The 25,089-nt window shown below is 39.3% G+C and overlaps 1 protein-coding gene across 2 annotated transcripts in view; it reads right to left on the bottom strand.

Annotated features, from left to right (window-relative positions):
* The window catches only part of LOC148369555 (plexin-A1-like), a 319,574-nt gene that overhangs the window by 118,392 nt on the left and 176,093 nt on the right, over positions 1-25,089 (bottom strand). For both annotated transcript variants that reach the window (XM_088331618.1, XM_088331619.1), the window contains exon 9: positions 12,655-12,769. In XM_088331618.1, coding sequence (XP_088187744.1) covers positions 12,655-12,769 — 115 coding nt within the window. The remainder of the gene's footprint in view (positions 1-12,654; positions 12,770-25,089) is intronic.

Below are 25,089 nucleotides of genomic sequence, written 5' to 3'. Positions count from 1 at the left end.
GCGGAGGAGTGAATCAGCGATAACCGAAGCGCAAGTAGCGAGGGGTCGCTCTCATACCTATTTTGCAGATAATAATAATCTAGATTCAATTATTAACACGAGCCTTGAAAAGAGAAGTAAGGCAGGTAAATGACAGAGAATTATTAAGCAGTTGCCAAAGAAGCAAAGGTTTAGCGTCTGTCACGACCCTCAAGTGAGCCTTCAACTTCAACAAGCCTCACTACCTCCTCCTACGCTTCGATCCCTTCACAATCTCCTCAGAATTAACATTGCTCCTGCCATTTTCACTTATTCATTCTCAAATTCCTTTCATCCTCTCCTAGTCTTCTGCAAGTTCTAAAGTTCTCCATACAAGTTCTCATGCAGAAATTCCATACGTGTGGTAATTTCTACAAAACACAGTGAAGAGCATTCTAGCATACGGCGTCACTGTGTGGGTGTTTAACACACAGTGGCAGCCCAGAAGATCATTGGCTGCTGTCTGCCTAGTCTGGAGATTACCTCAGCAGAGTCATCAACATGATAAAGGACTCTTCCCACCCTGACCACCACCTATTTGATCTGTTTGCCCTCTTAAAACAAGTCTCTTAAAACAAACACAAACAGGCTCAGAGACAGTTTACTCCCGGTGGCCATCGCCACTTTAAAAAAAGTGTGTAAACTTTAAAAAATATCAATCTTGCCACCGATTTGGGAATTTTTGTTGCTGCAAAATGTTATTACACTATTTTAAATTGCACTATTCTTACAATTCAGTATATTTTCATTGATCTATTGTTATACCTTGGTCCAAGTTTCCAAATACTAAATTTTGAATATCTTTATCCGTCCTGACAGTCTTTTATTATGTTTCCTCTTTAAATCTTTTATTACATCTTTAACCTGGAGTGCCATGTCTAATCCTGATGCATACAATGCTTAACAATTTTGTTCTCAATGAAAATAAAGTTAAATCAATTTAAAATGCTCAATTATTTCATTGAATACATCGAACAATTATATATTTTTTTTCTTTCTAGATTTGGGTCACGGCTTATAATTAGGCTGGGATGGCAGGTCTTCAAGTCAAACCAGTTGAAAAAAGCTACTCTAAATGATACTTATATACTGGTATTTTGTTTAAACACTGTTGCTGTTCTTCCGCCCACCTGTGACATCGGGAAATTTGCAATACTAAAAAACCTGCAACGGGATAACAATGATGGCACCTTTTGCATAAATGGTAGAGGTTCACTTACATGAACTTAATTCCCACTTAGTAATAGTGTCAATGGGAATGGGATTAAGAGTCCATTTTATAATGTTTCATGTGGTTGACTGGCAACAAGTGCAGAATACAGTCCACAATCGTAACTCAAAGCCACCTGGGATATTCTTTGAACTACAGCGACACACGAAAACATATGCAGGTTAACAGTTGTATGACGAGTGTTCGGCAATTTCTAATCACATTTTCTCAAGAATAAACTCCCCATTAAGTAGTTTTGATACAGATGATTTAACACTATCTCCAGAGGTTTTTACTGGTGAGAAAACAGACCATAAAAATAAAAACAAAAACCTCTGTAGGCGTACTAAAATGTGCGACTTAATCGTCCAAAGGTTGGTTTATTTTGCAATTCATAATTATAGTTATATTAACTTGCAGAAGATCCCTGTCGCCCTGTTCCATCTTGCAACTAGGGCGCCGCTGCAACTCCTCCCCCGAATGTTTTACTGCGGATGCTCCACCTTTCGCTTCTCATCTCATCTGTCTCTCTCCATTAAACATGCCGGCGATCAGAGAAGCATCTGGAGATGCATCTTTAAGCTTTAATACACTTTGAATAATTAACAGATGCACACATGGCTCACACACATCGCCAGTCAATCCGAGGCAGACGGACCCGGAGGGAGAAGGGGAGCTCACTGGCGCCAACCTCTGAATTAGGCTGCCCGTTGCCGTGTGGCAGCCTGAACGCCAGCAGATGCAAACAATACAAAGAAAAACGCTGTGAAGCTAATAGACAGAAATAGAAGATGTCAGCCTCTTCCTAATTGACACTGAGGGTGGGCAGATCGAGCCAAATATCGATATTATCGATACTAATCAAAAACTTGTATGGGATCGTTTTATTATCCTGGATTGATACTTCACCCCTTGACTAATTTCCTAAAAGTGCCACTCCTCTATGTAGATTACGCAGCCCTTCTCTCTATCTCATCCAGCTCCGGCCTAAGTTTAAGCCTGAGTTTTTAACGGACTGGCAAATGTTTTGCACCTCTCCCTACGTGGTTTGCTACCCTATCCTGCCTGTAAGGTAAAAGGGGGCCACATCTGATTTGTTATTTGATGTTACTGTTCCTGAACAAAAACCTGTAAATCTGTTGTCACTATGGCAACAGAGCCATAAGGGCTTGTTCTGTAGATTGCTTATTTTTTTTCTTTGACTCTCTTGATTTTTTCTCTACAACAGTTTAAAGGAGTTAAAATTGTATTGTTTACTCTAGCTATGTTACACTTTCTGACTATTTCTAAAATATTGTGCAATGGAAGGTATAGTTGACGTGCTGTTGTTGTTATACAGTAATCCCTTGTACTTCGCAGGGGATGCGTTCCAAATTAGTCCCGCAAACCTGAAAACTATAAAGCCGGAGCAGCTCACCAATAAGTCCCCTGGTTGTCAACTCATGAGAAACATGGAGTCGGTACATCCAAGGGCATCCAATTAATCCAACTGTGGGAAATATTTACTTCAAAAAAACTCAATGATGCCGACGGATACAAAAAAAAATCTGCCATCAAGCATCTCTGCATTGTTGGACATTCCTTGTTGCAATAAGTCTGTTTTGTCACATAATTTTCATTTTCAAATAAACAGAGTCGTAACATTATTTCCAATATGGCCGTAAGCCTCTGACCCTACGATTGACACCACTCTCGGCCAATAGCAGGCTTTTTTTTCACAGTCCAGAGCCCGCGTTAGCCTAGCGACCTGCATTGTTAAAACGTAGTTTGCTTACTTTAGCTCCGCGTAACTTTAGCCATTAGTAACCAATTCAAATGAGTATTGACTAATTGGTTAGCCAATGAAGTTCCGCAGGTTTGAGAGCGTTCTTCATCCGGGCACCGGTGTTGTGGAATGCTCTTCCCCCTGAGATCGGATCTGCAACCTCAGTGGAAATGTTTAAATCTAAGCTTAAAACTCACTTCTACTCTATAGCATATGAATAACCTAAACTGCTTATGTGTAGTAACCTGTGAAGCCCTTTGAGACTCATTGTGATTAAAGGCTATACAAATAAAAATGATTTGACTTGACTTGAAGTTCTGAAATACAATGCAGAGTGGTTTGGAAGGTGTTCAAACTAGGACCCAAAATAAATGTGCGTAACGAGACCCTTGATTCATTTTAGGCACCATTATTGCAAGCAAGTATGCACAATCATTGATTCCATGACTTGTTCTCAAAAACTGCTCTGATCATTGACAAATGTAATATCACCCAAAGTGACTCAGTCCGAAATTTAGGTGTCACATCTGACCCGAATCTGTCCTTCCAAACACACGTTAAGAATATTACTAAAACAGCTTTTTTCAATCTTCGCAAGATTGCTTAAATTCGCCCTATGGCAGGGGTCGGGAACCTATGGCTCGCGAGCCATATATGGCTCTTTCTATGAGTATCTGTGGCTCAGAGACCAATTTGATTGCATGCAAAATTTCTCCATCTTGTTCAAAATCGGGAACATCTATCCTATTCAGGTACACATAAAGCCAAATCAAAGCTAAATAAGGAAACACTTCGCAGTATATATAGGGCACGTTTTTCACTACAATTTACAATCAAGGTGTCACACAAAAAAAGAGGAAAAAAAAAACTCGTTTTGGCTGTACAACGCTAAAGAATCCTTTATTTAAAAGTTCACTATATAATCTGTGTTCAGTGTTCAGATACTTTATGATGAATCCACAGAACTGTAAATACGCCAAAACACCGGAAGCGAACTTAGTCATTTGATTGGGTGAGTGGGAGGGATGGGTGGAGCTATGCAAAAAGTACAAGCATTCCCTCCCATCTCTCGCCAAAGGTAAGCACATAAGGCTCCCTATTCTCAGAATGTTGTGACGTTTTTACAAAATAAATGCTTGCATCTGGTTTTGAAACCAATATGTATGAAAAAAAGGGTCAAAAGGAGTTTAACCGATCTTGAGTAATTGCAAGAAAGAGACAAGTTTAAAGTGGTCTGTTTGTTGAATTTGGGACAGGGGCTCTGGCATTATTCTCTTTTCATAATTTTTATCAAATCATCAAAAATAAATGTGCTGAAGACTAAGCTTTTGTCTGGGGCGCAGGTTTAGCAATTTAGTAAATTTGTCTCATAATATATGGTGTGGCTCTTTCCCAAAATAAAATTAATATTTTTTGCTTTTATGGCTCTTTGAGTCAAAAAGGTTCCCGACCCCTGCCCTATGCTGTCCCAGTCCGATGCGGGGATTACAATCCATGAGTTTGTGACCACCCGTCTCGATGACTGTGATGCACTACTCTCCGGTCTCTCAAAGTCCAAAATAAAGAGCCTGCAGCTTGTACAAAATGCTGCAGCGAGGCTTTTAACTAAGACAAGAACGTTTGATCACATTACCCCATTTTTAGCTAACCTGCATTGGCTCCCTGTTAGCTTAAGATGTGATTTTGAGGTTTTGTTGGTAGTATACAAAATCCTGCATGGACTCGCTCCCTCATATCTTTCAGATTTAATTTTCTATTATGTTCCAGTACTGAGCCTTCACTTTGTAAATGCTGGTCTATTAGTGATCCCAGAAGAACCACAGGTTCGAGAGCGTTCTCCATTCGGGTGCTGTGAAATGCTCTGCAGTGGAACTGTTTAAATCTAGGCTTAAAACACACTTCTATTCTCTAGCTTATGAATGACCTATATTTCCTGTGTATTATTTGTTATTGCAACATTAATTGCAGCCTGGTCATCCTGGAAAGGGGATTACCTCATGTCCGGTCCTTTCTCAAGGTTTCTTCATTTTCCTCATGTTGAGGTTTTTTTAGTTATTCCTTGCCCTCATGTAGGTTTTAGATCAGGTAATGGTGTAATAATAGTCTGTGGTTTTCAATAATCAGTGGTCTCTGTGGGTTGCAATAATCTCTGGTCTGCGCAGCCCTTTGAGACTCCTTGGGATTAAGGGCTATACAAATAAAGATGACTTGACTTGACTTCTGGAAAGAAAAGTCAAACATCTGCAAATAGTCACTTTTAGAATTGCCTATACTGTCACGGCTGCCATGGCGACCAGTTGGATTCCCCGGCTCGCCACTCTGATTCGTCTGCTCGTCACTCCGACTCTTCCGACTCGTCCAACTCTCCCGCAACGCCCGATCTGACCGAGTCCAACTCATCTGCCCGCCATTCCGATTCGTCTGCTCGCCACGCCGATTCATCTGCCCGCCACTCCGACTCTTCGACTCGCCCGTCCGAATCTTCCGACTCATTCAACTCTCCCGCAACACCCGATCTGTCCGAGGTTCCCATCTGCTTGCCTGATGTGCCTATCCGCCTGTCAGACTGGTACGGTTTTTTGATTGTAATCAAATTTTACAAGGTACCAATTAAGGCTTCAAGCTATTGGCTCACCTTTTTTAACTTGGAGGAATATCCTACACTCCCACACTACTACATTTGATTGGAAAAAATAAGAAATAAAAAATCAGGTGAGAATAAAAACCTTTCATTTCTGTATGTTCCAACACAAGATTACTCAATTTTAGTAGCGCTTGCAGTGATTATTACAGTTTGGGACAAAACATCAATGTGTTGTCTTTTAAAAGAGACAAAAACTGTTCATATTCTCCAAAAGGCTCAAGAGCAACATTCAATTTACTTTGTGTACATCTTGGATTGTGATTTGAGGCGACTTTTACAGGAATGTAAGGGGTTAATACTCAATTGTCCAACCAAATTGGATGGCCTCAAATTTCGGTGTAACAAAGCAATGAAGAGAGTAGCAGACAACCTGCACGCTAGTATCGGGAAGACTCGAATTGCGCCAGGTCACCGTGATGACTAAAATACAAGTGTCACAAATTAAGTTGTTTCCCTTGAGTTGTAACTCCCGGTCATCCATTTCATTGGTAATTGATGTGGCATTGGTGAGATACAAGCTTGGCAGGAGTGGCATTTGTGCGAGTTATTACATAGCCTAACTGCAGTAGCCCAGCATAACACTTGCATTCCCTCCCGACACTGCCTCCGTCTTTTCCCGGACCTGCCAACAATTCATTAGGCACCCGGTGTTGATCAGTATTAATTTGCGCTCTTACGACTTTCCTCATACTTTGACTTAATTTATGAATTTTATTTTCAATGTAAAGAGCTGCTAAAAACTATGGCTGTCGCCTTTTGCAGATTGTTTTGGGTGGACCCATTAACTTCAGCACCCACTCTGCTGTTCAACTGACAGCATACACTAGCCTAGCAAAGCCGTGCACACAGTCGGTCACGCCCACCCAACACATACAGAAACAACCCTTGGCAACCTGACCCAGTGATAGCATTTGCTGTGTGTTTGCGGCGTAACAAAATACACGTCGAAAATCCTTTAAGTAACAGAACCGCAAAGAGTAAACTGTGATACAGCTAGGTATTAATGTATTTGTATTTTCGTTACATAGCTCCTTTGTTATTGTACACTCTTGCCATTTTCCTGAAAAAATATTAATATAAATATCTTTGTTTTTACACTGTTGAAGTTCAAATTGTAGTTATTCAATAAAATAAGTGAAGATTTGTATTCATCTATAACTATTATAATAAAAAATCGACGGTGAGAGTTCAAATATCCACTGATCAGGACATTTCCAAACAAAAACTATTGTTATCGGATCAGTCTCGATCAATACTATTATGATTACTCTAATTGGATCGATACTAAAATTCCCAGAATCATCCACTCATAGTCTGGAACTACTCGTGAACTTTATTTTCCTACGTATAGCGAGCAAGATTTTTTTTTTTTTAAAAACAGTCCCACTATAGACAAAAAGAGTCGGCCTCTTACTAATTGTCACTTTGCAGCTACAAGAGGATGTAGAATGGCATCGGTAGGGAGCGAATCACAATGCACTTTGAGCAGTGTTCTCTTATCACGCATCATTTTTGCTGGGGACGCATAGTCTCAAATCAACGTGCGTCCCCGGGATGCAACTTTTTTGACCCAAATTTGTCATTATTACCCGATTACATTTTTTTAGAAAAAGATTCACCGCACTCCAAACTTTTGGTCAGGCAGATCCGGCAGATGTTGTTTTGGTCTCGCGGTTCGAGTTTTCGTCTGCACGCCAAACTCGAGTTGTGTGATGAAAAGTCCGTCTCTTATTAGAGAACCGGCTTTTTCGGCTCAACTCATTCAAGAGAGCCGACTCTCAAACGGCTGACTTGCTTTGATGCATTATATAACGAATTATTATGTTGTATAAAGAAGTTGAGAAAAAAAATAAGTATAAAAGGAGAAAATTAAAAAAGACAGGTTTGTGGTTATCCCTTTAATCGGTTTATTACCAACAATAATTTGATGCAGAAAATGAATTAATAATTTGATGATTAAAACTGAATTAATATATAGATTTTTATTATATATTTGTCACCGATTTACAATTTCAACTTCGATAACACAAAATTTTGGGGACCCATAGATCTCTGTTGGGACCCATAGATTTTTGAGCATGCGAGTCTCCGGGACTCATCACTTTTCAGAGGTAAAATGAACACTGTTTGAGCTGTAATAAATACACACAGTCGTGTTGAATGCAGCAGTGAGGTGATGCAAATATATGAGTATAGAGCCAGCTCACTCATCATACTGATATATTCTGTAATTAACAAGGAGAGGGGCACTGCCGCACCCACATCGTGTTCACCTGCTGTTCTTCCAAAGCCTGACATGGCCGCCTTCTGATTATCAATGAGTTCACTGGTTCAATTCCCCAGGGAGCAGCCACAGAGCACATTATAGACTGATTTGTATTCTAGTTATCGTATGGAATTAGGTCAAAGTCTTGGAATGCGTACTGTTTACCGACACAATTATATTTTGAAAATTAAGGAATATATCTATGCAAGTTTTAATACGAAATGTGGGCATGTTTATATCACTCCAATATTACAGATACACCATGATTATTGAATGCGCAAAAACTATTGAGATTCAGGCAAAATGCCTTAAAACACCGGTGTCAAAGTCAAGGCCCGCGGACAACATCCAGCCACCGAAACAGTTTTCTTAGGCACCAATGATGGCTGGGAATCGATTAAAATAAATTAACAAGTGAATCTCAGTATTGAAATAGACTATTCACGATTAATCACTATTAATTTATTAAATCCAGATTTTACAAATGGCAGTAAATATGAAAAAAAACTTGCATAGAAAAAGAGGATTACACTCATTATGCCAAATGGTATAGACCTATACCAAGTGTAAATGTGCATACAGACTGTAATGAAAAAAGATTTAATTACAAAGATTCGAGTACTTTATGTCAACACTGTTGAGCTGTAAATTTGCTGTAAACCATTCGTAAATATTTTAACAAAAATGCGTGCCAAGTTAATAAAACATGCAGAAAGCTTGTGGTGTCAAAAACAAATTTTCCATTAACAAAATAAAAGTTCCCTATGTAAACAATGTAGAACACCCATCTCTTGCACCAAACCGATCCAAAGTTGTTTGACGAGGTCCACTGTCTGACTGTACCACCGCACCGGGGTGCTTAGTTTTCAAGTGATACATCAGGGAAGAAGTGCTCCGATGGTAGTTAAGTTCAGGGTACATATCACTTTCGCCTTGTCAATATCCCCATCAGGCAATGTTTTTAAGCGAAACGGTTCGCCTAAACGTGATTCAGGAACAACGCAGCTAGACACCTGGGGGTGTGCCCAGGGTGGAATTTCAAGCGTTCCGTTAAAATACTTTAACGCATTAAATTGAAAATTATAACGCAAATCGTTAATGCGTCTATTTTTATTTTAACTCTAATATATATCTGTTTTAATCTGTGTCTTTTAGAGTATACAAATACTCTTTGTCAGATCTTGTAAATACTGTTTTAAAGCTAATGTACTTAATTAGTGACCAGTATATTTTGGGCTAAACTCTTGGATAAGAGCCGCACACGCGCTAACCACCGCACCGCCGTGCTACCCAGGGATTTACTAGTTCTTATCTATTTACCACAACCCCAAATATAAATGGTATAATACATATCAATGCATATTATTTGTTTTCATATTTCCTTTTTGTTGTAATATATGTGGATGTTAACGCAATCATGGCAAACAAACCCCAGGGTTATTTGGATCCACCAACTGTTGGAATCAGCCAAGCAAAGACAAATTGTTTGTTCCCACGTTTGTTTGTCCTTCTGGTGTTTGTTTCTTTCGCTGTTTGTGTTTATGCACATTTGTTGTCGATGGCCTGCTTGAGTGTTTCTCCAACTAGCAATTTTCTGCCTGAACGCCTCTCATGTGCTTCGCTCTTTATCGGCTGTCACAACACGGTGGATTCATATATATTTACAGATCCAGAAAGAGACAAGCAAATTTAAGCACATCTGAGAGAATAACATAGTACAAGTACTAATTTCCAGTGGCTTGTATAGATTAATTTTTTCCTCCTTTCAACTCTGATGTGGAATCTTTCTAATAAACATCAACAAATGCCTTTGGGATGGCAAGCAGTGTAGTGTGACTTCAATCAAGCTGTCCTGTGACTTCTAATGACACATGGGAAAACCTTTCTCTGTATGTTGCGTTCAGCCTGAGCAACATAATGACAAATGTGCACATTGACATGCAAGATAATTCATGCTAACAAGCTGGGGATTGTATATGTTTTGGCAAAAGGTCACTAAAATATCAATTAATCTCTTTGTTATAAAACAAGGATGTCTAACTTAGATTGGCTCTGGGGCCAGATCCAGACTCCTTTCTTAGATAGGCCGAATAAGTCAAAGAATGTCAATTTGAAATTTCCATATTCAGTATTATGCTATATCATTCAGCCTACGTTGGTAGCCTACCCTACGTATTATAATCATGTATGGCATGGCTTGAATTATTCAAAGATCATGACATTCCATGACAAATTCGTTTTTCTAAGAAGAACATATTTATTATAAAACAATTAGAAAAAGGTGATTTTCTTATTTGGCATTGAATGCAGTAACTGCTTTATTTTAACAGTTGAGTGAATGTGGATTTACCCCGGAACCATCTCACAATGCTATACAAACTCAAATGGGAGCTATGAAAAAAAAACTTTTACTTAATTGTCGTACTGGTTTGCAATAAATACAAAAGAAATACAAAATAAGCTACTAGTCTCAAACTCCTAAAACTGAGATTATTTCCTTTACTGTCCTCTAGTAGCTAAAGGGAAAAGGTCCTATATCATATTATTGGCTCCGCTACTGTACCGAAAGCCAGCATTGACGGGGTAGGGAGCAGCTAATGATTTTCTGGGCTGTACTGATGACACAGGGTACAAGTATTTATTGACAAGTATGTATTTTCAATAGGTTTCACTTGATGAACACTAATTGTATAACTGTCAACAGGATGGCTCAAAATAAAAAAAATACAGTGCTTTTTAAGAGTCCAAATGTTGCATCAGTTTGTGGAAGGTTGTCCCCATCAGTTTTTAAAAGATAGGAATAGGAGCTGCTTGGATCTTAAGAATGTCTTTTTCACAGACGAGTGACCAGAAAACAAACACCACTATGTTTTGGGAGACTAAATTTCATTTTAGAATATGCCAAAAGCTACAAAAAACCTGAGAAATAAAAACACATTATTGAAGGACCAATTTGTGCCTTTTCTTCCATTCTATATCAACTGTAAAACTTGAATCCTGATAAAGTCCTATAGCAGATTACAGACTAAATGCAGGAGTAGCAAGTGAGGGTAGGCATGGCAACATCTGCATCAAGACAAGCAACAGGCGGCATTATGATGCCTCACCGATTTATCCAAACAGTTTATCAATAAAAGGCAAGGCAACAACATCTGCAAATGCAACGAAGAAGAATTGTTTTTCAAACGGAACGGCACCGAATAAGAAAATTTTTTGTTGAATAAAGGGACAAATACAGTAAGACCTCGGTTATCGCGGTTAATGGGGACCAAAACCACCCGCAAAAACTGAAAATCTGCGAAGTAGCAACGCCCCTTCAAAACTGATTTGATTTATTTATTTATTTATTTTATTTTATTTTTTTTTAGACCCGGTTAATGGGGAGCAAAACCACCCGCAAAAAGTGAAAATCTGCAAAGTAGCAACGCCCCTTCAAAATGAAAATCTCATCTCATCTCATTCTCTGCACCGCTTATCCTTTTTAGGGTCACGAGCGAGTCCCTAACCCGCGGCGCGGGTACTTTCGGGCACGATACGCACGACACCGCGACAAACCGAGCGGGTCGTTAAGCGTATTATTGTATATAGAATACAATCGCTTTTGTCGGAAGCACAGCAGAATGCGCGTTCACGCGATGGGGGGAGGATTCTGTACGGGAGTCGGATTTGGGCACAACACCGGGAAACGAGAACGGCGCGCCGTGCTAGGGTCGTCGGCCGAGGGGGATTCCCGGAAAAAGTGAAAATCTGCAAAGTAGCGACCCCCCTTCAAAAAAAAAAAAAAAAAAGTTTTTTGTACAGCGTTTGTGAGAGGCACCTGGCTTTTGCAAGATCAAGTGGACATGTTTAAAACTGCAGCTCATTTTTCTCTTGCCTGATCCGGCTTACAGGCCGCCCCTTTGACACCCCTACACTAGACTGTTAGAGATAAAAAGACCACATAAAAAGGATTACGACATTATCACATTATCCTAAATCAGGGTACCATATACTGTATGTTAGAGTAGAGAAAACTATTTTTCACTTTTTCTCAGCTTAAAATAAGCAACGTGACAAACGTTTTGCATACGAGCAGCCATGTGTCTATTTAAATATTTCAGGACGAATGAATTACTTCCCACAATGCCGTTTTCTTCACTCAGTACAGAATGGAGAAAAAGCAGGCGCATAATGGTGTATGCCCAAATCCCTGCCTGATATGGTGTTGCATACATAGGAGCCATGAGATATTTCTATGCTGCAATATGCGCTAGCTCTTTTTGTCAGAACGTCCAAATTACTTCTCACAATGCCCTTAATTTTATTCAGTTCAAAATCTTGTGCGCTTTCAAATGACTTTGGGAGTCGTCTGTACACCAGTTTAACATCTAACAAGATTCTCGCCCAGGACGCGAGAATGATAATAAGTTCAACAATTTGGTACCAGACTAAAAATAGTGTGATGCTTAGACATGACCTAATACCTTTTAATGTGAACTTTGTATCCCTACTGGTCTAGTGGATAAGATCTGACACACTCCACGCCACAATTTAGGTTGTATTCCCATTAAATCAAATCCAATGCGATTGTATGCAAATGATCGAAAATATATGGAATTGTACGGAATAGTAAATCGTGATACATATCAATCAACGTGTACCTTACACATGAAACACATAGAAAAAAAAACATTTTTTGAGGGTGAGCCTAACATATGGTAAAATTATTGCCGATTCATTTTTGGTTTGCATGTAGTTAGCAGAAAACCAACCTGTGAGGTGTTGACGCGTCCCTCCAGGAAAGAGCAGTCGCTGGCATCCTGCGTGCACATGTGGCGATATTTGCACCAGTGACAAGGGAACTTTCCATCCACACAGGCCAGGCACCTGCAGGTATGATACAAGGGCATCAGTCTTGATGAAATCATGGGTAAACAGGTCAAATTGCATCACTTAAATCTTAAATATATTATGGATTGCAAAAAAAAGATGGTCAACATATATCATCTAGAATTCTGACCCTGAAAGACCTGTTAGACCGCCCATTAGAAGTCCAACTGAACTAAATGTATCATCCTGAATCCGATGAGGTCGTTAGCTGCATAAAGACACCCGTCCACCCCACACAATCAGTAAGACTTTAACTTGTAGCATGGCGAAGACCAAAGAGCTATCCAAATACACCAGAGACAAAATTGTACACCTCCTCAAGGCTGGAAAGGGCTACGGAGCAATTGCCAAGCAGCTTGGTAAAAAAAAAGGTCCACTTTTGGAGCAATCATTAGAAAATGGAAGAAGCCAAACATGGCAGTCAATCTCAATCGGAGCGAAGCCCCATGCAAGATCTCAACCAGTGGTGTCTCAATAATTCTAAAAAAGATGAGGAATCAGCCCGGAACTGCACGGTCAATACCCTGAAAAGAGCTGGGACAACCGTTTCCAAGGTTACTGTAGGTAATACACTAAGACGTCATGATTTGAAATCATGCATGGCACGAAAGGTTCCCATGCTTAACCAGCAAATGTCAAGGCCCGTCTTAAGTTTGAATATGAGCATTAAGATGATGCAGAGGAGTCATGGGAGAAAGTGTTGTGGTCAGATGAGATCAAAATAGAACTTTTTGGTCATAATTCCACTAAGTGTGTTTGGAAGAAGAAGAACGAAGAGTACAATCCAAAGAACACCTACTCTAAAGCATAGGGGTGGTAGTATCATGCTTTGGGGGTGTTTTTCTGCACATGGGACAGGACAAGTGCACTGCATTAAAGAAAGGAGGACTGGGGCCGTGTAAATTGAGATTTTGGGGAACAACCTCCTTTCCTCAGTCAGAATCTTGAAGATGTGTCGTGGCTGGGTCATCCAACACGACAACGACCCGAAGCACACAGCCAGGAAAACCAAGGAGCATATCAAGGTTCTAATATGGCCCAGCCAGTCTCTAGACCTCAACCAAATCCAACATCTTTGGAGGGAGCTCAGACTCCGTGTTTTTCAGTGACAGCCCATAAACCTGACTGATCTAAAGAAGAGCTATGTGAAGGAGTGGACCAAGATCTCTCCTGCAATATGTGCAAACGTTTGAACGTTTGACCTCTGTAATAGCAAACAAAGGCTAGTGTACCAAATATTAACATTCATTTTCTCAGGTGTTCAAATACTTATTTGCAGCTATATCACACAAACAAACCATTAAAATATCATGCATTGTAATTTTGGGATTTTTCCTTTTGGTTTATCTCTCTCCCAGTGGACATGCACCTATGAAGACAATTTCAGACCCCTCCATGATTTCTAAGTGGGAGAAACAGCAAAATAGCAGGGTGTTCAAACACTTAATTTATTCACTGTACACATGTTACATATATTATATATATACATACACTGTCTGTATATATATATATATATATATATATATATATATATATATATATATATATATATATATATATATATATATATATATATATATATATATATATATATATATATATATATATATATATATACATACATACACACACACACACACTTTTAGAGTGAAAAATTGCAAACATATTTCCGACATCTTTTCAACATCTTTCGAAATAATAAATAGCGATAAATGTGCATTGAATGTGTAAATGAGCATTACCGCAGAAGCTGCAATGACATTGAAATGACAAGTATAACTGTGGTTGTGCGTATTATGACTTTATCCGAGCTGTCAGCAAGACCAGAGTGGAGGATGAAAACATCACAGAGAGAGAAAAAAAAAATAACTGAGGAATCCACTCTGCTTTCCTTATGCTCCATTCTTGGAGGCTTTAAGTGCAATAAGCTGGCAGTGGTAGATAAGCCCTTTTCCCCCAGAATGCCTGTTGTTTTCAACCCTCACAAATCACAAAAGTGTATAAAAAAAGTTAGAAGATAATTATTTGACGAAAATAAGATTATGCCTTCCATTAATTGACTATGTAAGAGTAATTTTTTGTAAAACTGTGAATCTTGCATGGATTGTCCCTGTGCTATAAAGTTAAACTCATGATGCATGTTGACTTTGGGTGTACACACTTGACTGCTTGTCATGGACAATCCCCACATCAGTGACGTCTCTGATGAGGCACAGTTAGATTTACAAATAAATGAACCGACATATTTTTTATTATTTGATTGGCAGACCAAGAAAGCAGTGAATAAACTGCAGCATAAAACACGACATTCAAATGTGTTAATTAACTTACAAAGTATATTCACTGCATCTTTTGAATAAAGGCATTATTAGGTAGATAATCCTCTATGCAATAGGGGAAAAAAACAATGGAAAAATCGACTTCCTCTTCGCTAATATTATCACTATTCTTCGGGGCTGAAGTGTGCCAAAATCAGAATCTTAGTTTCACTATCACACTCTGCCATTAGAGACATAATTGCTTGTGTCATTTTGCAGACGCTTATCTTAGCACAGTCAAAAGTTACAAACTGATTGTATTAATAATCTTCATTATACAATGTGTAAATTCAGCAATTTTGAAAAAGAAAATCAAAAAATTGTATACCGTATTTTCACGGCCATAAGGCAAACCTAAAAGTCTCAGATATTCAACCAAATTGTAGGACGCACCCTGGCTCTCATACAGAGCGGCAGACGTAGACTAGCTCAGTGGCCTTAGGTTCAGGCGCTCACTCCCAAGAATGGCAAGTCACAGGTTTAGGCCTTGGCCGAGTCAAGAATTACAACATTTTTGGGTGAAATCTCGGGATCGTTCACATTTCCAGCTAGATGTGACTTTTCTTTGTCGCCTGTGACTTTTGGTGTCTCTTGTTTGATTTCGATCATATCCCTCTTACATGGAAGAGGACGCAAGACGCCACGTGTAATGCATCGTTAGCGGAAGTGCCCATGGATGCTAACACCATAGCGTATCTAGCAATTTAAAAGTTATTGTTCTCCTGGAGGCTGAAGATAGTTGCCCCCTCCATATCAATTGAATCCAAAACCTCCCTTCATCGAATGCTTTCCGTGATTTCTTCCACTGTGGTGCATTGATTTCTACGCAATGCGAAATAACATGGAAACTAGGTAGATGCCAGATCATTTAAGATTAAAATATCGAAGGTTTGCAAGTGGAGTAACCTGAAAAACAAACTCCAACAACTTTTTTATCCGTGTGTTTTAATTTGTAATCAATACTTAAATCGACCACGACCAAACTCAGTTTTGCTACCGCTGTATTTTTAAATACCCCCTTTTTTATGCTTGTCTGTACTGTTCCGAAAAATAAGCCTGTTATAATCATTTTGTATTTTTCCAATTTTATATTTTCAGGCTGTGCCTCCCATGCCTACATTCACATCCACACTTAGGGCAGTCGGCAATCGTTTTTGTAGAAATGGGGACCAACGTTGAAGAAAACTCTAGGAAGATACTCACAAGCTGCGATAAGCTCTTTAGGCTTGACAGAGCTGCAGCATGAGATACACAATCAATGCATGGGGATTACCATGGGGGGCTGAAAGGTGCTCTGAGGTTATGCTAACAGGAGAGCTGTTGAGTTAGAACCTCCTCACTATTAACCCTGGACTTTATTGATCTTCTCTTGAACCGGTGCGTGTTTTTGTGTGTGCGCTGCATGAGGCTATTGGAGGCAAGCAACACTAGTACGCAGAATGGCACCCCATTTGATACACTACAAGTCGCCCACATTGACATCGCCGAATTCCTCTGGGTCACCTGGATATCGAAGTCCTTGTGTGGACCTGTCACTGATTTGGTAACTGCCTTGGATAAGTGTACTGCTGCCCTAATGTCAACACATGCCCGCCCCACTGTTTACAAGAAATAAGCACCATAGTGGAGGCAAACACATTTTCCTCCTCTTTGAGCTTATTTTCTTGGGTGGGAATCAATAAGATAAATATGTTAAATATTTGGCTATGTGTGAATGGACTTGTAAGTGTGATTCCTCTTGATAGTTGGATTGCGTTTTTTTTGTACAGGAGAGGACATATGCTTTTCACCTGATTTTAATCAGAACCAGATCAATATTGGAAACGTATATGAATCACCATTTTTAATTTTTTGGCAACAATATACTTACTTTAAAAATAAGCCTGCCATGATACTAATTGGTATTGAACAAAACAAGTTTCGTGCATATACAGTATGGGTGGTCGAACTCAATTCAACTCAGGAGCCACAATGTCGAGTACATTGTTAGCATAAAAAGTGTGCCTTGGTCGGAGGTTTGTGTGTCTTTTTTAAGGCTCACAATTATTGAATGGTTTTCTTCCCTCAATATTTTTCCTTCACTAAGATTAGAGTGTTTTTCAACTGTACATTCAGAAAAAAAAACATATTAATTAATTTCTGCTACATTTTGTTTTAAACAAAAATGGCATATAAACACTCATTTAAATGATTGATTTGACAATTTGAAAGTATTTCTGCTTTTTTTTTCCTTTTTTTATGAAAATGTTTACTTTAATATAGGAACGTTGCTGATAGATTTAATACATATAATGGGAAAAAAGATAAAGCTTATTTTAACATATACAAAGGCACACAGGTGTTCTTTTCAATTGTGTATTTTTGGTATTACACTTTAGTGATTCTTATTTTGATTTAGGAAACAAATAGGATGGGTTTCCTCAAGGTTCTCCTTTTTGTTTAATGGTAGTTAGCAAACACAGCTTTGCTTGCAGTACCTGCCTTTGGCAACATCTATAGGGCGGAACACATTTGACCCACGAGCCATGAGTTTGACAGAAGTGTAATGGTAGTTAACCTGGCTTGATTGATTGGCTCCGTTTTAGCACTGCCATATGATTATTTAAATGATCGATTTATTTTAACGACTGTGTATACATTTTAAAACCAATTCAAGCTTTTTGGTTTGTTTCAGTAATAGTTGAGTTGTCATTGTTGAGTTAAAAAAAAACAACAACAACATAGTTCGAGTAATTAGGGTTAGCGTTTACATAACATGAGCCTACCTAAAGGGAGCGAACAAAATTGTCAGCCATTTCTCTACTACGGGTACATAAAAACCTAAAATAATCTGGGCGAAAGAATGAGAAGTAAAATTAAGTGGTTTGGTCACTTTAAGTCTCCTTAGTTTTTATTCTCATTTTCAGTTGCACTACACTATACAACAGCATCTAGTGGTCAATTAACATACACTCTCCCATTTGATTCCAGTTATGTTTTTGTTTGTGATGTATGTGATGATAATGAAGAGTTATGATAAGGTTATCAGTTGCCACGCAGTTGCTATAGTCCTGTAATACTCAAACTTATTTTGTCAGACAGGCATAAATCACAAACATAATAATTCTCCACCCAGAAAGTTTGGGCCTTTTCAAGACGTCATGTTTTTGTCAGGACTTATTTGACTTGTTTCTTTAGTAAATTAAAAAAAAATAGTTATTAACCAAGGAAAAAAATAAAATCGAGTACATCTATAATTTAATTTTAAAGATGTTTGACAATACCTTAAAATAAGGAAGGAGGTACTTAAACTAAGCTAACATTCCGCCATTACGGGTGATATTTACAGTCGTTTGATATTGTTCATTCAGGCATATACAGTTAGGCATTGTCATAGATTGATTTTTAAGTAGATTGAGGTTTATTTGCTTCAGTGAACAATAGATGTCTGGAATCCACCGATTAGGACTCAATGTTTTTCTACATCCACATTCCGCATATCTTCTTTTTGGTCCAACTTCAAAATCATTTCTGAGGATGAAAATTACCCACACTAACGTTTATCAAATGGACAAGCCCTCAGCATTCAACCCACAAAAAAAAAAAAAACACTGACATTTTTTGTAAAGATCAAAATGGCCTTCATTTTCACTTTGTGACGTTTTAAAGTAATTTCTACAAAGAAAATCATGAGAAAAACAGGGCAAGTAGATGTAAAACAGAGTACAATTCAACATTGTCTAATGAGAATCCAAAGCAGCATTTAGCTTTCAGCTTTTTAGAACCAGATGAGAGGTTTCTCAGCAGGGGACTGAGCCTCATTATAAAATATTATTGCAACTTGTCACGGTGAAGTCCAAAAGCAGCAAGTACGATGGTCTCAAAGCCCAGTTTAATTAGAACTGGGTCGCATGTATTGGAAATTGGCGCGCTTGCAAGCAGGAATGACTTGGTGCTCGTGTGACCACAGAAAATTCTATAAACAAATTGCAAAGTTTCAAAAATGCTGCAAGTATTGGTCAAAAGGGAGGAGGAATATTTCATGAAAAAGGGTCGTTTTCAGAGGTTTTTGAAAGAAGGGTGCTATCACTTTCCAACGTTTTCATATTCAAGTTGAACAATCCTTTTTGCACATGTTTTCCGATAGAGAGACAACTTCAAATAGGATTTGGGGAAACCTTCAGTCAACTTTATTGTCATTATTGATTGGTGAATTTCTGATGTGTTTTATGACCACCTTTAATGGTCACATGTGCAAGTGTGTTTCAGAAATGTGACTCCTCTGGGCACCGAGTTGCCATGATTTGTCGTAGACAAATAACAGTTTTCATTTTTGTTTTCAACTTTTTGTAACGACACTGGGTAAATTATTCTTAGATTTGGATAGCAATGATAATAATAATTATTTTTATTATTATAATAATAATGTCACAATCGTGCGCTCAGGTTCTTGTAGGTTTTCTATCTATAACTCTCTCTTCTGCTCTCTCTCTCCTATTCGTCTAGATTCTACCTCATTTGGTCACTGATTTCTGTGTTCAATTTCTCTCCTCACTGCTGCGGTAACTTGTCCCAGTTTTCCTCCTTTTACAACTCTCACTCGACACTCTTTAAGCTCTGTGCTAGCTTGATGTCTGCTATGTCACATGTACCACCTGCATACCTGTCAACCTCCACGGCTCCTTGCCCGTACAAACTGTCATATTATCCCGTACAAAATACAAAATAATCGTACACCATATTTTTTTTTCTCAGAATGATGCATGATGGGAAATCCCCAGGTGACAGACGCATGCGCACAGTAGCATCAAACCGCTCGCTTCGTTTGCAACGAAAAAAATGATACAGAGATAGAGGCTTCCGCGGCGAACTCCTTTGACCTGATTGATTTGCCGTTTCGTGATAGTCTGTGTATACCGGATGGTACCCATCATTGACAAATTTGCGATTTTCTGTACAGATTTCCTTGTACGTCGTACTCGTCTTAAAATGCATAAAAAAACGTACTTCGTGCGGCAAAACCGTACAGGTTGACAGGTATGCACCTGGCAAACTTTTGGACCGTTGCCTCTGCTGCTTGGGTTTACAAGAAGGCCGACTCCTGGCCTGTCTACTGGAGCACGCAAACTCCACACAACAATGATTGGAATTGAACTCAAGACCTCCAAACTGTGCAGAGGACGTGCTAACCAGTTTTCCTCAGTGACACATCTAATTTAATTTATAGATCCCAATTTTTTTGGGAGGAGAATTACAATCATTGTGAAATTATCATTGACTGTTTTTTACATGTATGATTGTTGAATTTGTTTTGCTGGAATACATTTTTCAGTCCTTTATCATTTTCTTTTAATAAACTCATGTCAAATAAATTGCAGCAACCACCTTTATAGGAAAAAGATGAAAAGATTCACATTACTGTTGCAAAGAACTCAACACCAGATCACACACGTGCTGGCAAGCATGAAGTGATGCCAGACTCAGTGGTCCTCACAGACGGTGGTATTACACTCCTTGACCTAAGATTAGGGTTGTCCGGTGCCAGTGTCTTCCTTAAAATGACATGTTGTGGTAGTTGGAGCGCATTCTAGAGACATCCCAAATCCAAAGGACCAGGATCACTTCCTCTTTTAGCAGAACAGCCCATTTTCACTACTTTTTCTTTTAGATTCAGAATCATTTTTCTGCTCTTCCAAGTCTTACCCCCTTAGCACACGCTATAGTTTATTCCCTCCCTTTTTTTTAAAGCATGTGATATTACCGCCTGCTAAATTAAACTACATAAAGTCTCTTGTTGATACAAATGCTTAATATTGCAAAAGACTGTGCAAATAGCCAGCAGCATCTTCTGCTGTGCCAACATAGTGCCTTCTGACTATTTGTGAGCCTTCCGACTGAGCGTGCACCTGTTTGTGCGTGACGCCTAAAGCCTTGCACATTGACGAGTGTGTGGTTCTGTTTTGGCTCTTGTGAGCGAGCCGGTGGGGCTCATTCGCGGGTATCCTTTCGCCAGCTATCACCGTGGCGTTTCAGCTGGTATGTTTCTTCTCTTCTATGCCCCTGCGCTCTCAACCTGCAACATGCCCATAGGGGGGAGTCTATTATCTACCACTGAGCGCCACAACCTCAGTGCCAGGCTTCCTACAGACGAGGTCAAAGATTAAAAGTAGCAAGCTGATACTAGAAGGTGGGGTAGGGCTGTGGGGCTGTATAATATGTGGTTTTATGTTTCAACTGCAGAGGCACTGACTTCACTTTCAGTTAATGACACCATGGAAGTCCTTAAAGGCCTGAGTTGGGAAAGGCAAAAAAAAAAAGATGCAACCTTTTCTTGAAAAAAAAGTTAAAGAAATAAAAGACATCATAGACTCCATACACATTAGCGATAGCCTGTCTTTTGTCATTGGTTGTTGTGGGCAGAACCCCCATGCCAGCGTAGGTGACAAACAGTAACGCAATTATAAATGCAATTGTTAGCACAAACAAATCGTTCTTTTCTTCAATATAACTCCATCCGGTCATAGTGTGATTCACAAAAAACTAAAAAAAAAATTATCTAGACAAGTTTTTTTCCCCACAGTGAAAATTCCTCGATTGGACGATTTGAACTTTTGGTTTTTCAAGATATGATGTAACCCAGACCAAGAATCCAATAAGTATTTGAGATCCCCAGATAAGTCATTGCAGTGTTCTCGTTTGCCTGCGTCCCTGTATCTTAGGCGCATCATTTTTGCTGGGGACGCATAGTGTCAAATCAACATGCGCCCCCGGGACTAAACTTTTTTTGACGCAAAATTGTCATTATTCCACAATTACTTTTTTTATTAACAAAGATTTACCCCACTCCAAACTTTTCGTTAGGCAGATCCGCCATTGTTGTTATGGTCTGGCGCCGATCTCGGCAAACGAGATCTCGTTGCTTCGAGATTACGACATTGTTGTGGCGGTTGTCGAGTGAAAGAGAAGTATGCCTCCGGAAAAACAGTTGGTATTAGGTACAAATCAACAAAAAATTGGTAATTTCTTCGGTGTCAGTAATAAGTCGAAACATAAAACAGAAAGTGGTAACAACGGCAATAATTCCGGCACAAAAAAACGGCGGAGAAATTCTTCAGAAGATCGCGCAGGCAAGGGAAAACGTGTGATGAAGCGAACTATTCGACGAAAGAAAATAAACAAAAGAATACTCCTATAAAGAAAAATACTTTTCTGCAAAAATTGACTAAATTATATTCCTGGTTACGCTGTGAGGAGCATGATAATGGAGGATACATGTTATGTGATGCGTGAACCCAGCAACACAACACCAGCTGTAGGACAAAGACTAGGAACCTTCCCGTGGTGTCCTGCGAAGGGCTCTCTCCCGGGGGAGCCTTACGAATCCAACTCAATCCCTTCAGACTCGCTCTCTCTTTCTTTCTTGGTCCTCTCTCCTTCTTTGTCTCTCCTTTTCTCTCTTCCCCCTTTACACTCTTGTCTCTCATTTTCTCTATCCCTCTCTTTCCTGCTCTCTCCCCACCTCTCTCACTCTCTTTTCCCCCTTTTTTGCGTTTTACTCTGTCTGTCTCTCTCTTTCTCTCTCTTCTACTCTCCTCTCTCTGTTCTTCTTAGGGCGGGCGACATCGAGAGCAACCCTGGCCCCCAGTCCAAATGCCAGTTGTACTTTTGAACGATTCACTGCGACCACACCCCAATCACCTGTACTACCTGCCACCGGGGCTTCCATAAATCATGCACCGGCCTGTCCGAACGTACTAAGGACTTCAGAGGCTTCGTATGCTTGGTTTGCTTGGGTCATACCCCGTCAGGCCTGGCGGCACAGGACAGTCAAAGCCCCCTCTCCTTCGGAGAACTACGGAGCCTCCCACGAGTCTCGCGCTACTAAGGATTACCTTAGGCGCCTTGAGTGACTCAACAACAACAACACCAGCTTATCAAGGTGCATCTTACCAAACAATTGGACCTTGAGAAAGCATTAAAACTGTGGTGGGACAGCAAACCACGAAGAATATATGAAATGAAAAATCCGAAGTGATTAAAACTGCATGAATATATAGACTAATATTTCAGCAATATTATTTTGTATAATGTACAATATTTTTGAGAACTGAAAAATCTGAAGTGATAACTGCTTTGTATAACCAATTAAGTGTGATGATTAAAATTGAATGAAAATAAATTTATATTATATATTTGTCGCCGATTTACAATTTCAACCTCGATAACACAAAATTTGGGGACCCATAGATCTCTGTCGGGACCCATAGATTTTTGGGCATGCGAGTCCCCGGGACCCATCACTTTTCAGAGGTAAAATGAACACTGTCAACACTGGTAGGATTGGATTATTCCCTATGATCTTGTCTGTGGACTCATGAACTTTAAGAAAACTGCGTTACCCATGGAATTGGGATCTCCTGAATTGGAAAAACGTTGCAATTGTGTTTTTTTTGCTAAAATTATGAAACTTGATGTACCAAAGACATTTTAAGCGTATTATTGTATGACTTTAAATTCAGACATGGAACAAGATTTAGGTTTATTTCAAAGTGCACATAAAAATACATTTCGCAGAAAATAATAGGTTTATCAACTGTAATTAGAGCAGGTAACTAGTCATTAAACCTAAATAGACATAAAACAGGGTTAGTAAATAAAAGGTTAAGAATTTCTCATCTAACACCTTAAACCAAATAAGAAAGTTATTTTTTCTGCAATCTATGTTAAATGTTGTCAATCGTCTTGTCCACTGTTCATTCAATTGCTTGCTTTTCTTCAAATTATTTTTGATTCTAATTTCTCCGCTCTTAATTCTACCACTCATTAAAACTAGAACACGTCCAGAAGCTTTTCTTCTCTCTGGCAAACAGGAATGGTGCTACTAAAAGCATACTTGAACACACTTTATGTTTTTGGCAACAGCAACCAACAAAACAACGCTACACACTGACAAATCGGATCAAAGATTCAAAGATTCCGGACAAGAGGCCCAGGTGAGCCTTCTCACCAAGCCCACTCCATTATGCTGTGCGGACAGACCAGCTCCAACTAATTAACGGCCAATTACTATGCAGATATATGCGGAGCCGAGAGCAGAGTGCAGGCAGTGAAAATGGCTTGATGAACGAGAGCAGGACGGTTAAAGTGAAGCACGGGGTGAATGGAGGGGATGGATAAGAGGGGTTGTGGTCGGGAAAAGGAAGGATAAAATATAATGGAGGGTGGAAAAGGCTGAGTTGAAATAATGAGTATCTGGTAGAAAAAAACAAAAGGATAGAGAGGAAAGACAGCATGCTCGCTGGCTGTCCAGGAGCCTGTCAACAGACGTGTGCTGAATTGTGGATGGCTGAGTGCATAACAGGCAATCCACTTCCTCACAAGATTGTTGAGATGAATCATTGACTTTGATTTGTTTATTTGTTTATTTATTTTTTGTTTAACTGTTTTGTTTCTGGATGATCGTTACATAGGGCTCTAAATTGGTGCCTTGTCTACACGTAGTTGTGTTTTTCGAAACAATTTTTTTCTTCCATCTCGGGGAAAAACTAGTTGCTTGATTCTACTGTACATCTTAGTTTTGCAGGGTTGGGATTTATTGATTAGTTCACCCATCAGTAGTTTCATCATTGCATAAAATGTATTGAACTCATTGATTTACAGTAATGATCTAAATACCAAAAATGAATCAAGCAAATGGTTGCACATACTTGTTACTACGATACATTAATTGCAGGTTCCATTACCTTACATAATGAATTCCAACAAACTCCCATCAATGACTCTCACCCAAAACTTTTTGCTGAAAAAAAAAAATCCTCGACTAAGCCCGACAATCTTCATTTGTATCAGAGTCCCTCTTTTTTTGCATTTCAAATCAGGCTTTAACTTTCTGATCCAGTTGTGGAGTTTAGGGCTTGTGTGAAATAATGTATCCTGCTTGCGAACCTCCTGCCTGCAAACATCCATTATCTGCACCACTTATCCTCAGTAGGGTCGCGGGGGCGCTGGAGCCCACTCCAG

The sequence above is a fragment of the Urocampus carinirostris genome, chromosome 3 (assembly GCF_059441175.1).
Source record: "Urocampus carinirostris isolate Australia breed hairy pipefish chromosome 3, RoL_Ucar_1.0, whole genome shotgun sequence".
NCBI classification, from domain to species: Eukaryota; Metazoa; Chordata; class Actinopteri; order Syngnathiformes; family Syngnathidae; genus Urocampus; species Urocampus carinirostris.
This window is presented reverse-complemented; position numbering and strand designations above follow the sequence as displayed.